The sequence below is a fragment of the Cyclopterus lumpus genome, chromosome 3 (assembly GCF_009769545.1).
Source record: "Cyclopterus lumpus isolate fCycLum1 chromosome 3, fCycLum1.pri, whole genome shotgun sequence".
NCBI lineage: Eukaryota > Metazoa > Chordata > Actinopteri > Perciformes > Cyclopteridae > Cyclopterus > Cyclopterus lumpus.
In genome coordinates this window covers 14,264,858-14,280,042 of record NC_046968.1, presented here as the reverse complement: position 1 = coordinate 14,280,042, position 15,185 = coordinate 14,264,858, and the positions used below count along the sequence as shown (strand labels likewise).

The window sequence follows — 15,185 nt, the reverse complement described above, 5'->3', positions numbered from 1 at the left end:
GCAATGATTAACATTATGTCTAACTAAAAGAATCAAACCTTTAATCAATCAATCCGTTGATATGTATTTTCTCTTTTTAGTGGTTATAACAAACCAAAAAAAGCGACTGTCGCAAAGTACCCGGATGTGTGACGTCATATCACTGAGACGACGCTCTCTGAGGACATGACTTGTGGAACAACACAACCTGCGCGGGTTTTATAAATGTCCCGTCATTAAACTGACTGGACATTTTGATTTTCACAATGTTGGCTTGTAAACGGATCTTGACGCGCGCCGTGACCTCTGCTCTCCGGGGTCATCGCAGCAGTAATGAAGTAAAGGCACGCGCACAGTCCAGGCTCGCACTGAGTTCACAGGGTCGCTCCGGTGCTCTAACCGCCGCTCCTCCTCGTTTCTGCCCCCTCAGGTCGTTGTATCCGGCCGGGTGCGGAGATGGCTGTGCACACAAACGGACGGAGAGGCCCGCATCGCGACCGTACTGAAGGAGAAGTTCCCGTTGGCCGCATCGCTCAAAGTTGTGGATATCTCAGGTAAACGCAAAGCTGTCAGGTGACCGAATGGCTGCTCCAAATGTTCATAGTAATTATCAAGTGCAGTATCACTTAGTGTGGTGTAGAGTCCACTGATCTTGTGCTGTGTTTAGGTGGTTGTGGAGCCATGTATGAGATCCATATAGAGTCCAATGAGTTCAAAGGAAAAAGGACTGTCCAACAACATAAATTAGTTAATCAGGTAAGTAACAATAGCACCATGCCCAGCATATTACCTGTAGCAGTATAAACTAACTAATAATCCAAAGCGATGTGTGACATTGAATTTTGTCTTTTGGCTATCATCTGTCTGTCATCATGCTTGTAAGGGTTTTAAGATTATGCCCTTAATGTTGGTGGACAGTGTGCACTTGAAGATGTTTATACTTACGAGTTCAATGGTATTCATTAGTTGTTGTGTTTTGTCCTTCACAGGCACTCAAGGAGGAGATTCAAGGAATGCACGGACTGCGAATATTCACTGATGTTCCAAAACATTAGAGAAAGTCCTTCCACCGTTGAACCATGACCTTCGTTCACCCTATCTATTATGAATGTACAGTTTTAAAGCGTGTAGTTGTTAACGTGTCTGTGGCAGAAAAGCAGAGGGACATTGTCTCATTGTTTCTGGCAGTTACACATTAACAGTGGGAAATGTGAAATAAATCTTTTTTAAACTAGAGAAATTATCTATTCTGAGATACAACAAGTGAAGGCTACTATACGCACAAAATGACATGGGGAGGTGGGGGATGCTTCGAAAATGTCAAGTCATGTAGGTTTTCTGCCCAATGTTTTCTCAAGGTTGGTAATACTAGTGTAATAATTAGCAGTCGAGGCTTAGTAAATACAATCGTCCTGAAATTACTACACACTCGTTTGTGGAGCATTATATTTCATATGTAACTCACACTGTGGTCACAATTGATCTGTTATTGTTCAATGAAAGTTGATTGATTTTAAATGACTAACCATTGGATTGTACATGGACCTTGTATGCATTCTACCTATGCGTTGATGATGCACATTTCAATAAAAAGCAATAGCTTTCCTCCACACACTATACTTATTTGACTTTTGTAGGCATTTGTGAAATAATGAATTCAATTAATTTAGTTATGTCAGAGCCACAAGATGCTTGCTCTCATTTGTATTGGTTTTTCACATCACACTTGCCAACTAAGAGCCTCCACATTAGTTATTTCTTGCCAGCTTTTTTTTTACCTCTTAAAGCAATAAAACATGTTCACAGTCTTAAAAAACTTAAAGTAAGAGCCCTGAGCATTAAGGCTTGATCGATATATCATCTATGCTGATAAATTATATATTAATTTCAAGGTAAATGTTGACAGATGAATCACCAGAAACTGAAGTATATCAATGGCAAAGATATGTTTGAACTAATAAAGAAACTGTCCCAGAGAGTTTATTTTATAACTGCTCGTTACACGTGTCACTCCGCTTCTGCTGGATGTGTAACTGAGTTTATTATGAGCCACAACAAATATATAGTAGTTAACATTATGTGCGTGTTTTCTTCCGCTTAAGACATACACGCTAAAACGATTGTGGTTATATAAAAATAAAGTTATAGATATATTAGAGTTATAGATAATACATATATATTGGTGTATTTAGCCGTTGAGAAGCCACGCCGCCACTGTCTTCTTTATCAATCGTATTTGTTCACCATTCACGAATACATGAATAGTTTACCTGTCAAGCGCATGAGAAACTTGGAGGTGAGGCTACGTTCATCCTACATTTCCCAAGCGCACCTGAAGGCACCACACTTGTTGAGGGGTTTCCGTCTGTGCGTCGTGGACCTGTGAGTTGCATTTAACGTCGATAAGGTTTTGTACACACTTCACCAGCAGGTGGTGCACTTCACACTTTAACCCGCTGCACTCAAAGGTAGTTTAGTACCGTTACAGGATGAATCATATATTTCTGATTCCTGAAATGGCAAACTTAAGTTGAATGTCTATGTGACTTGACTGAAAGATACAAAATAAATTAAAAAGACTGTTGCGAACTTTTCCGCATGATTGGTGAGATTGATGGTGGATCGCCATCTCTAACAGCGCCTGTCCGTGCGCAGGCTGCACACCACATCCCTCTGTACCCCGAGGAGGAGCGCAAAGGCAGGCAGCGCGTCTACGACATGGAGAAAGAAGCAGCAGCTTTGACGGAGGAGACGCAGTACATGATAGACAAACATGTCAGGAAAGAAACGGAAAACGTGGAATCGTCAGGCGACGCTAAAGAAATGCGAGCGGTCATACTGGCAGGTTTCGGAGGTCTAAACAAACTCAGGGTAACCAAGAAGGCGATGCCCGAGCCTCGGGATGGTGAAGTGAAGATACGCGTCAAAGCATGGTAGATATACAGATCAGTTATACACGTTGATATGCATGTGTGGGTTGTGACGTGCGCTGGCCTCCCTGTGGCGTGCCCCCCCCCCCCTCCCCCCTCTTTACAGTATCTCTGACAAGTATGAACGCTGAATCTTTTTTTTGATGATTTCGCAGACATGAAGCCACAGGTCGTTTCTAGTGCAGGAGGTTTGCTGGCTCGAGCACGCTCACATCGAGCAAACACGAAGAGCAAACTGATTGTTGCCAGCCAAGCCAGATTTCATGGCAGATTTAGTCATTTTAAATCATAATTTGTGTTTGATAATAATAGCTGCATTAAACGAAGTATTGATTGAGCAGCAGAAGAAGATTACTGATGTACCAATAACATATAAGCCAGTGACTTATTGCTGACACGAATGGGGCTATCCCTAAATCTCTTAACAGCTCTTTCTAAGTATTTGTAGTATTTGTTTAATATCTGTCAGTGGGTAGAGACAGTTCAGATGCATGGCTTCCAGTCAAATATAGAATCAGAGGTATTTAATATCAACAAACTGTAAGATCCTTTTTACTCTTTGTCGCAGTGGCTTGAATTTCCTGGATCTGATGGTACGTCAGGGGACTATTGATAACCCTCCGAAGCCTCCCCTTGTCCCCGGGTTTGAATGCTCTGGAATAGTAGAGTCAGTGGGTGAAAACACAACAGGATTTGAGGTTAGTGTCATGAAGGATTCATGCTGGCATGTGTGAATGAATGTTGTCCGATTCTAACCAACCAAATCTGCATAAACAACTCCAGAAATGTGCTATAAGTCCAATAATGAGATATCTGTGTAAATCAAACAACTTAGTGCCACATGCTTGTTTTACATTAGTGTCTGCCTGTCATCCTGCTACTCTAACATGCTTCTTTCAGATAGGCGACAGAGTTATGGCTTTTGTCAATTACAATGCCTGGGCAGAAGTTGTTTGCACGCCAGTGGATTTTGTCTACAAGATGCCAGAGGAAATGACTTTTGCTGAGGCGGCTGCCTTCTCCCTGAACTTTGTGGCTGCCTATATGATGCTCTTTGAGGTTGCCAATCTGCGAGAGGGGATGTCAGTGTTGGTACACTCAGCAGGGGGTGGTGTAGTAAGTCCATTTGTTCCGTGACAATTGCACAACCACACAACAATTTCATCCACTCTAATTGTAGCTGTCTGCTAACCTACAAATGAAGAATGTTGTTTGTTCCCTGTTAGTGCTTGATTACTGCTGTTTCTGTCACGGTTCAGATCACCAATTCTGACTGAATTATTAATTTAACTTCATAAACATCCTTTGGAATAATTTAAAGTTTGGAATGACAGTTTGAAAAAAAAAAGTTAACTTTGTTGTTATAACTAACTATTTTATTATAATGTGTACAATGTAGATATTGTACAACACTATATCTACATTTCTATGAATGTCTGATTCTGGTTTCATGGTGTACCAACTGTTGTCTTTATGTGATCTTGGTATATTTGAGTTAAACCCGTGTTCTCAGACATTGATAAATTGTTGCAACTCTTTCTTCAGGGTCAAGCGGTGGCTCAGCTGTGTTCAACTGTGCCTAATGTGACCGTGTTTGGGATCGCCTCATGTTTCAAACATGCAGCCATCAAAGACTCTGTGACTCACCTCTTTGACAGAAACGTTGATTATATACAAGAGGTGAAAAAGTAAGCAAGTTCATCCTTACTCTGATTGATTTGAGTCTCGTTTTTTTTCAGTTGCTCGTAGTGTATTTTCACAAGCAATAATTTATGTGTGTAAAATAATAATTTCACGGCGTCATCGGGTATATTATATTCATTGGAGCATTTAATACGTGTGCACTGACGTGGACCTTACTGAGTGCAAAGGGCTGTGCAAGGAGGCAGATGCTACCTGTTGCCTTATTTGGTATTGTGTGGCCATGGTCCCCATGGCAACTCACGGCTCATCTGAGAGAGCAGCAGCATTGTGTAGGGCGGAGGTCTTCACTGGCAATCTGGAACAACTGAGCCAATTAGGGCCAAGCATTGATGCCCGACACATTCCATTCACCAGACATCACGCCGTCAGCCAGTTTGCACTACAAAGAAAACACCTTGGAGCAAACGCTGCCTGAGATTTGATGTTGTATGATGGAGGTCTGCTCTGATTATGCTGTGATGTTTAATCTTTGAATTTTTTTATTATATAGAGAACTCCAACAACATGCTGCCTCCTTTGGGCTACTGTATGCTGTTGATTAATTTAAGCAGGATACATGCACCACACATCAAACATGCTGTATGATTATATTTGAGAGATTTTAATACAAAGGGATTCAGATTTTTTTTTTCAAGGACTGATTGATGTTTCATGTTTTATGCCTACATATCAACAGTGGTAGTGGATTATTATGCCTTTCATCTCTCTGGCCCACACATTCTTTTCAGGATCAAGAGCAAAGTACAATTAAATGAGTCTTTTTACAAAAGGCAAAAGCCATGGGAATCACAAGACCACCAAGCAGTTTAGCCAAGCAGGTGTCCAGGGCCACAAGGCAGAGGGTAGTTGCCTTCATGATAACATGCGTTCATTCTTTCATATCCATGTTCTCATTATGGCAAACTTGTTTGTCTGATTGATTCTGTGTGCGAGCATTACACCTTGTTGTTACACACATGTTGCAGTTGAAGACTGATGTGGGTATTGCAAAACAAGTTCTTTAGAAGAAAACTGTAGGAGTTTTTTGTTTTACTGTAGTCAAAAGTAAAAAAATAACGTGGGATGTACTGTAACTTTTTCTCAAAATAATACCCCCGAGATTCAATGCTCATAACTTATAAATCAATAATTGGATGAAACTGAAGCTGCTCTATGACTCACAGGCTGAATATAGAATTCAGTTTTTCACTTTCGCATTAAGTGCTCACAGTCGCAAACAAGGTAATACAGCCACGGTTAATCACTGTAAATGTATGAAGCTGACCTCTGATTGCACTTCATCTCAACTGAAAGCTAAAATGCTTAGTTGATCAACTGGTTAGTAAAGAGACAGAAAAGGAATCTACAACCATTTAAAGGCTGCAACTCATTTTCTTTACAGAGTAATCTTCATATTAGTTGAACATAGAATGTGTCAGAGAATAGTGAAAAACAGTCCGACCCCAAGGATACTCCCTTAATTAATATAACATGTGAGAATATGGAACCAGGGAATGCTTGTTTCTTAACATAAAAATAACTCAAAATAGTTGCCATTATCTGTCTCTCAGATCACTAGTCATTTAAATAAGGTATCAGCTTGGGCTCTGGGAAACTTTATTGGGCACATTTTACAATTTGTTTGACATTCGATGGACCAAACAAATAACTGGAAAAATAAGTATTAGTTGCAGCTTTAAATGCCATATAGATTATATTAATATTTATTTTCAGTGAACTTTAGCTTTACTTTGTTCTTAATGTTTTAGGATTTCTCCAGAGGGAGTAGACATCGTGTTGGACTGCCTTTGTGGGGACAACACAGGGAAAGGCCTGACTCTGCTGAGGCCTTTGGGAACCTACATACTCTACGGTAGGAACAAGGCTTACTGTGTGTTTTCTATTTGGTACTTTCATAGCGGAAATAACTACATTTGTATTGCATTTGTGTGCCGACAAATTGTAGTTAATTTGCTTCAAGTTGATATTAGCAGTTAAAGGAATAGTTCAATATTTTGGCAACACACGGCTCACTTGCCGAGGGTTATATGGAAAAATCGGTACCACTCTCACATCTGTGCATCAAATATGACGCTTGAGCCAAGAGACAGATAGCATAGGTTAGGATACAGACTGAAATTGGGGAAACAGTAATCCTGGTGATAACAAGACTTCAGGAAGTCATCACTGACGGACTAGAAATAGTCTGGCACATAAACATCTTTAAAATGGTGAAGTCTCTGCAAAAAAACCACATAATATCACCTATATTATCACACTATTACATTAAAGATGAGTCTTGGATGAATGTATTGTGTTGGCAGCCGGACTGAGTGTGAGATAGTGAGGCTCACTTGAATAAAACATACTCCATCCATCGACTGCAAAGGACAAGTATTGTCCTTCACAGCTACCATACTTTTCTGATCTTTGTTAATTACTTTAGTTTGTGTTAAGCCTCATGAATCAAGTAGCAGCCTTAGAGGGAGATTAATTAATTAATTCATCAGTTCATTAGTTTGAGTTTGACTGACTATGTGCAAAGGCATGCTTTCACAGATCTAAGGGTCTAAAGGTGCCAACTGTTCCTCCCCCACCTTCACCCTTCATGCAAGGCTGCCTGCTATTGACAAGTCACTTCTGCTTAGAATTTTGCACAGCATACAGCAATCCTTTTATTTTTGTTTTTTCAGGCGCGTCAAACTTGGTAACTGGGGAAACAAAGAGTTTCTTCAGCTTTGCAAAATCTGTGAGTCATAGATGCAGTCTATTATCAACTTTTGGGGGAAACAATACTATCCAATGAACATTTCATAATTTCATGGCAAATGAATCACAAAGGAGTCACTCGGGATGAATGTGTCTGTGTTTTTTTCTTGTTCTCCAGTGGTGGCAGGTGGAGAAGGTGAACCCTATTAAACTATACGAGGAGAACAAAGTCATAGCAGGATTCTCTCTCCTCAACCTGCTCTTCAAACATGGGAAATGTAGTCTTGTGAAATCAGTGATGGACAAACTCTTCTGTCTCTATGACCAAAAGAAGATCAAGCCGGTTGTGGACTCCCTATGGGCGCTGGAGGAGGTAAGACCCTGTGGTGATCCGAGAGTGTAAGACAGTTAATGAAGTCAATGATGAGCAAATTAAAAAGGATCTAATCACAGATATTATACAAACAAAGATGCAGGGTTCAACATTCAAGAGAATATTCCATGCAAACATCTTGGACAATATATCATCTATGGTTTGTTCTGTGGGACGTTGTCAGCTGTTCTTGGACATTCTTCCACAGATGGTGGGTAGGTTGCATCTTCCCGTTTCACAATTATTCCACACCAACACAAAGCCTGTCACGCCATAATGTACGTCAATCCATTTACTTTCCACAAGCTCTTTTAACTGTGGTTCTTCCATTTCTGGGGGATCTTTGTACCGTACACCTATCCTTCACCAACATATTCTAATCACAATAGCCACTTTTCACATAGACCTCTACAAGGAGCAGTGCGATGTCGTCTTGCTCAGGTCTTGATCTTGGCTCAGGACATAACAGGTATATCCGTTGCAGTCCTCAGTGACTTTGTGCCGACGGTTTGATGCCGAGTTGAGGCAATACGGAAATCACTTCTGGTCCTTTCAGAGACAACACGGTTTGAGCTGCACTTGCTGCTGGGTTCAGCGCACTTCACAGCACACAGCACCTAAAGTTCAACCAGGTCGGTGCAGCATAACGCCTCCTTAGAGGGTTTTCTGAGCGCAGTGGTGCTGTTGTCGTGTTGTGTCTGAAAGGACCATTACTGGTAAATTAAGTTTACAAGAGCCTTTAGTGGGCCATTACCTCTTCACATCCCAGGTGTTACCCTTGCCTAAAGAAACACTCTCTACCTGCAGGGCCCACAGTCGATATGACACAGGAGGATGGTCGAAACATCTACACCTTTCCTACATGTCTTGTGTCTTGTTGGTCATTTGAGTATCTTTTAAGACATTCCTCCTTTGGTCAGATCATAAACACAAATAAGCAAAAAGGTTGCTACTGACCATTATAAAGGCTCTACACACCCGTAGTCCAGCTACGCAGATGTGTTCACTTATTTGTCTGATAACAGCATTTCTGAATTTGAACATGTCATTGCAGTTTTAATATTAAGTTTTTTCCCCAATAAAAATTCAAGTTTTAAATAAAAAGTGACAGCCCTAGTGTGGCCGTGTACAGACGGCGCTTCATTGATTAGTTGCACTTGTGATGGTGCAACAGCAACCCAAGCAGAAGCTTAATTGGATGAGTAAGTGAAAACACCTGAATGGGTGTGCGGGGTCTATAACTGGGCATTTTTAACACTAAGAATCACTGGACATGAAAATGTGAACATTTCCCAGCAGACATTTTGACTAGCACAGGTAATACAAAATGTCTGCTAAGTGCTCTCCTTGCTATGACATGTAAACAATATCTGCAGGGAAATAGGTTGATTAAATGACATCAGAAGGCATATAGCACATCCTCTATTCTAGTATAAGTTTGGAATTTGTTCCACACCCAAAAATGCTTCAAGAATTCAGGTGGAAGTTGAGTTACTGCAGGTAACAAGTCATGCTGAACTTTGTAGTTCCAGTCAGAGAGCTAACAGGTTGATGAAATGATCTTCAGATCTTTATTTCTCATGGGAAACTGCACCGGTACTGATTGTCATTCAACTTTGGCAGCTTTTTCAGGCCATTCACCCTAACCATTGCCCATGAAGAATCTCATTAAAGGGGAGGATGACGCAGGATGTAGTGTCAGGGGCACAGCCTGCCTCATTTGTTCATAACCCTGGACGGAGATTTCAGAGCACCTTAGTTTACATGTTGACCATGGCTACCTTTTTTATGGAATGAAAAGTTGAAGAATATGTGACCAAAAGAGAATAACTTGACCAGCAGCAGTTTTACTTCTGAAAAAAATAATCTGTCATTCACCTCAGAGTCCCAAGGTCAATGCTATTCAGGATACTTAAAAAATATAATTAAGCCTACATACAGTATATTGCAGGTATTGTTTTAAAGTATCAGGAAAGCACCATTACAGCTACAATGAAAGTGAGTCGTGCTACCTAGCAGCGAAGTGCGTGTCAAGCTGCTGACCTATTTTTGATCGGCTTGATTTGGCTATTTCTTTTAGCAAATGAATGCTTGTGACACAATGGTGTCCAGACAAAGGGCTCATTCAAGTTGTCTGTTTGTGTGGACTGTAATGAGAAAGCAAGATATGCTTTAATGAGTTAGCATTGGTGTTTCGTTGTTTACTAGTGCTGGGCAAAGATGAAAACAATTAATGTTCGGTCTGTGCCAGAGCGTAAGCAGTAGAGAGAGGGTGTAGGGAGCAGAGGCGCCCCTTTGTATCCTACACCCTCTTTCTACTGCACCAGAGCGCAAGCAGTAGAGATACCCCAAATATACGCCCCAAAGATCTAAAATAAAGCCCAACTATACCGCTCCTCCTCCCGCACCAGCTCTGGCTCTTTCCCCGCTAGCGAGGTGACGTCCACGTCCCTAGAGCTCGTCTCACCAGGTTTCTCTGGTCCGCTATTCATCAGGGTTTTTTGACATATACACATGCGTATATAATGTTTACACGTTTTGACCTGTAGGTGTGTTTGTTGGACGTAGAGATTGATGTCGGACATAGTTGAGAACATGTCGCTGTAAATTCACCAAGTGAGTTCATTATTTTTCCTGCACACGTAGACTCCACCACGATGTGATCACTGGGCTGTTGGGGTGCTGGCAGATGGCTCCGATGGCAGATTGACGCTTTAAAGCGGTGGTGTGTTGTTGAGTTCAAGAAAATCAGGGAAATCATTGCACCTGCTCCATTGCTCCCATTCCACCGCCGCGCAGTTTGAAGCAATCCGACTGCAGATGTTTAACAGTATGGACCGAAGCTCTGATTTTCATACGCTGATTGTTAACTGGTCCGAGCGCACAGCTCATAAAGATTCTGACATATGGTCTTACTCAGTTATGTTCGCCTAGCAGTAGTAGCTGGCATAAGATTAATATTCAAACAAAATGTCAGCAAATAAAACATATTGTGGACAGATGTTTCAACATACTCCCTGGTCGCAGAAGCCCGGCCTTCATTTTGAGTGTAGACTGGTTAAAAGTGCTGCCTGCACTCTTCCTCCTGCTTCCTCCATTTAAGTATTAAATAAATCATCCTGATGAGAATTAATATAATGTTTTTTTCATACTTACATAAATCTCTCTATCTGGATATTATGTATGTTCAGAGATGAGGACCTTAATATGTTGGTGAAAGTTTTTCAAGATAGGGAATATCTAAATAATCAGTTTTTTTGTAGGATACGACTCACTTTACCATTGTATGAGTCTTTTATTACTTATGAGAGCCCACGTTAGGCGGCGCACTAAAGCTGGTTAATCAAATCTCCAATGCATGATAGCACTGACATTGCCCCCACAATCATGAAGCTGTGTACTTGTGTGCTTCATATAAACCTTCTCGGAACAAATCTGCAGGCAGTAAAGTGTTTATTGTGATGTAAACAGCCCAGCAGGATGAGCATCATTTAGGCTATTAACTTTTCTCACAGAGGAAGTTTAGATTATGGATGCTCTGAGGAAGTGGTCTTGTGTCTGTAATGACCAGGAAATGGATTCAGATGACAAAAGAGGTTTTTCAGCAGGTGCTTTCAAATGTCTTTCCAGTGTTACAATGGGCTTCCTGTTGGAGAGCGTTTATTGTTATTGTCATTCACCAATCAGCAGAAATTAAAACTTTTTTGGCACCCTTGTTTTTGCTGGGCGCTTTGTGTTTTTCTATCAAATGACTTGGACTTAGACATACCAGCCTAATATTGTTTAGAAACAAGAACTTCTCTGATAGTATAAAATATTTGTGCTTTTTTTATGTAAAAAAAAAAGAGTCGATATTTGATGAGATTTCGTTTGTGAAATCGCAGTCGATGTGTGTATTTGGTATTTCACCAGTTCTGCTTGCTGACAGTTAGTTATTTTTGTGTTTTGTTTTCAGGTAAAAGAGGCCATGCAGAAAATTCATGACAGAGGCAACATAGGAAAACTCATTCTGGATGTTGAGAAGTCTCCCACACCTCTGGTAACATTTTAAATGTTTTTTTAAATGAATCGTAGCAATATAGTTATAAGGAAACATTAATAGACGGGCTCTTAAGCTCTTGATCTGAAGTGCAAATCTACAAAGATTTATAATTATCACACCGAGTTATGCAACGGCACTTCACATCTTTAATAATAAGAGTGGTTAATGAATTGATTCCAAAGTAACGTGAATGAAAGTATTGTATGACATTGATGGTTGAGGGTACATGACTTACAGGAAAAAGCGAAAAGGGGAAGATGGAAAACACAGAACCATTCTGTGGGAGTTACAATAACCTATAGTACATTAAAGAAAATAGTAGTCCCTTGTTTCCATTATTTATTTGGCCAATGTAGAGCTAATTTTTTAAGAACATCTGAAGAGAAAATGCTTCTCAGAAACCCTGTAACATCGGATTTTATGATCTATGTACTTACATAGATCATAAGATAGATTATGTAGTTACATTTGACATTTCTGATGCCTGCAGCTCATTTTCAGGTCCAGTCAGGGTCATAAGGAGGCAATGAGTAGGACTCCCTCCTGTTTTACAGCAGTCGTTTCCATAGTGATAACCTAGAAAAGTTGAGACATGTTCGTATTGAAAATATAGACCCTGTATCCATTAGCATTAGAGGACATATTTACATATTTACCGCTGTTGCCACATTCATAAAATCTGGCCTGGGACAGCAGATGAAAATGAGCCTCTATGGCTAACTCTGGCTCACTTACAGTTTTACTGTTGATTGGTGTGCATTGTCCCCGTAAAATAAACAATTAAATTAAATTAACGCTTGATTGTTGACTATTGGTCTCAGGTTTAATGACGGCTGAATGATATTTCACCACTAGATGGCCAGCGACAGCACAGAGACCAGTGAGGCAGGAGAGGAAGAGGAGGAGCCAGAGGGAGACAACGACAGCAAGGAGCGAATGCCTTTCATCCACTGAACGGGTCTAGAGACTGCAGAGGTTGCACAGATTCACCAGAAGAACACAACCACACACACATGTTGTGCAGTATGTGCGTATGTATGTCTGTCTGTATGCATGTGCTTGCATGTATTAATGTATGCATGAATGAATGGATGGATGTACAGTATATGTTTGTGCCTCTTGTCTGATACCTATTGTTTGTCAGTTGATTGGTCAAGCAAAAGTTGTAGGTAAACCAAGACAACCAGGCAACAGGTGCAAGTTCTCAATATAGTATTATATTGTTTACGTTATTATGAAGTCATGCAAGCCAATAATGCAATTGTGTCCATTTCACTATTAATTGCATCTGCCAACTGTTAATTGACTGAATAAGCATTCAAAGTTTAAGATTATTACCCTTAAAACATGTACTAATGCACACAAGGGCTGTTTACTATAACAAGCTTAACATTTCACAATATAGTGTTAATTGATTCTTATTAGCTGTAAAAATGCAAGCAAACGATTTACATAAGTTTGAGAAAATGACTATTCCAATGTTGTGATGCTTCTGACCAAGAGAGTGAATTACTTTCTCATTACAACAGTAAGGTGAGAGGAAAGGGTCGAGAGGTTTGTTTGGAGATATTTGCATGATATTTAATTCCTAAGGGCCAACCTTGTATGTTATGGGATCACCAGTGCCTTTATGCTACACATGAGTGTTTGATACTTGAAATGCTTTCCTTGTGTGAAGTATGCATTGAACAAACCAACAAAATGGGTATTTTTAAATGGAATATGAAAAAAGATGAATTAATGTAATAATAACTATTAACAACTCTTCCTCGTCTGATCATATAATTTGTAATTAGATTAATATACGGGGCCACGAGATCTCTGTTTATGTAGTAAGTTATTGTTTCCCTCTACACTGTACATTCAGAACTTTTGATTAAAATACAGTAGATTACATTGTACATTTATGGACAGGTCACAAACATTTCTACAAATATACTGTATGTAAATACAAGAAAACACAAGATGAATCAGTGAGGGGGGGGGGGGGGGCATGACGTGGTCAGTCAGACTGTTTGTGGAGCCTCTGCTTTGCTTGTCTGATCAAAGTTGTTTACTTGCTGGTGCCTCACAACAAAAGTGCCATACGACTCCAACATAAATTATTGTTACAATGACCTGGTGTCTCAAGGCCGGGCGATTTAGGTCTGAGCAACATTGTGTGTTACTTTATTTAAGTCTGATGCCCTCTGCTTTACTCCACATCTGCGTGTTGCTAATGAAATGTAAGAGAAGAACGATTCACAAAGCACACATGTTCACACTGACATGTATTCAAATTACTGATCTGTTTTTATTTTTTATTTATAAAGTAAAAACAAAACTATTGTTTTCACTATTTCTTGGGCCTTGCTTATTATTATTATTGTATTTTATATCGGCTATCTGAATTATTTATTACTTTACTTTTTATTATTAATTTGAAACCAGAGTACAATGAAAGAAGTCTCTCATAATCATTAAAATTTAAAAAATATATGATCAACTTAGTAACACCAAAACCAACGCTGCATGCCTTGAAGTTGAATGATAAATGCTGAAGAAACCGTATTAATGGGTGTAGACTAGTGATGATTTTAGTCATTTTAGAGGTTGAGTTCTAGACTTGAAGTAAGGATAATGATGTGTAGACACTGGAAATAATTGTAATATTGATGCCTTTAATGTCAGGTCTGCTGTGTGTGTGTGTGTGTGTGTGTGTGTGTGTGTGTGTGTGTGTGTGTTTGAGTGTGTGTGTGTGTGTGAGAGAGAGCATGTCTTTGAGTGTATGTATATTAAGTGTTTAATACTGTAGTTTGTTCACAACATCTCTTATAAACTCTGGTTAACCTGTGGTCTATATATGTTTGTCCCATTTTCTGTATTGCACTTTCTTTGAGTTCACCTCTGTTTACTTAAATACATGTATCTGCAAAGCATGCCTGGATTGGGGTTTTGTCTTTGTTCAATGTTTTAATTAATTTCACATGAGATTCATATCGTCCCTTTTCTTTATTTATAAGTTGTCTTTCTTCTCCTTTAATATTTTATGCAAATATATGTATTTATGTTTATCTTCTACCTGGATTCAGATCACAAGTGAAGTTGATGAGGTGTTGAAATGTTTTTCGGTTGGCAGTACGCTCCACAACATGGGCTATGGTACTAATAAACTGCACATTATGCACAATGCCTCCATTTGGCACCAGGTGGCACCAAAGTCCGGGATTTTAAAAATAATCTACAGACAGTGGTTTAATGTTTCTGTGACACTGAGGGACTGACTACGTGTCTCAAAGGAGAGAAAACGGAAACACGCTGCTGTCTAATGATTAACGAGTGTGTTATATCAGTACTCCATTGTACAACTGTTGACCTTTGCAAAGATGTTAGCAGGTAGTCAGTGAAGCCAGAGCCGGTGCATGTGCTGTTGCCAGAACTGCTCCAGGTTTTATTTGTAGATCTATGTAATTGGCATCTGAATCATGAA

The 15,185-nt window shown here is 39.8% G+C and overlaps 2 protein-coding genes and 1 long non-coding RNA gene across 4 annotated transcripts in view; 2 read left to right on the top strand and 1 right to left on the bottom strand.

Moving 5' to 3' along the window:
- Nucleotides 1-136: 136 nt before the first annotated feature.
- bola3 (bolA family member 3) lies at nucleotides 137-1,602 on the top strand. Of its 2 annotated transcripts, none has more exons than XM_034526048.1 (4): nucleotides 137-317; nucleotides 410-533; nucleotides 647-735; nucleotides 969-1,602. In XM_034526048.1, exons 1-4 carry the CDS (start codon nucleotides 246-248, stop codon nucleotides 1,032-1,034), a joined length of 351 nt encoding a protein of 116 aa, XP_034381939.1. In that variant the 5' UTR covers nucleotides 137-245; the 3' UTR covers nucleotides 1,035-1,602. The 2 variants fall into 2 exon arrangements, with proteins under 2 accessions (XP_034381939.1, XP_034381930.1); XM_034526039.1 differs by having other exon boundaries at nucleotides 149-323.
- Nucleotides 1,603-2,697: 1,095 nt separating this feature from the next.
- vat1l (vesicle amine transport 1-like) lies at nucleotides 2,698-12,670 on the top strand. The gene is made up of 9 exons (XM_034557395.1): nucleotides 2,698-2,912; nucleotides 3,478-3,607; nucleotides 3,810-4,025; nucleotides 4,455-4,597; nucleotides 6,362-6,465; nucleotides 7,286-7,341; nucleotides 7,480-7,674; nucleotides 11,630-11,713; nucleotides 12,572-12,670. Exons 1-9 carry the CDS (start codon nucleotides 2,698-2,700, stop codon nucleotides 12,668-12,670), a joined length of 1,242 nt encoding a protein of 413 aa, XP_034413286.1.
- LOC117747923 overlaps nucleotides 6,290-15,185 on the bottom strand; it is a 13,480-nt gene continuing 4,584 nt past the window's right edge. The window contains exon 4 of the long non-coding RNA XR_004611503.1: nucleotides 6,290-7,682. This is a non-coding gene — a long non-coding RNA (uncharacterized LOC117747923). The remainder of the gene's footprint in view (nucleotides 7,683-15,185) is intronic.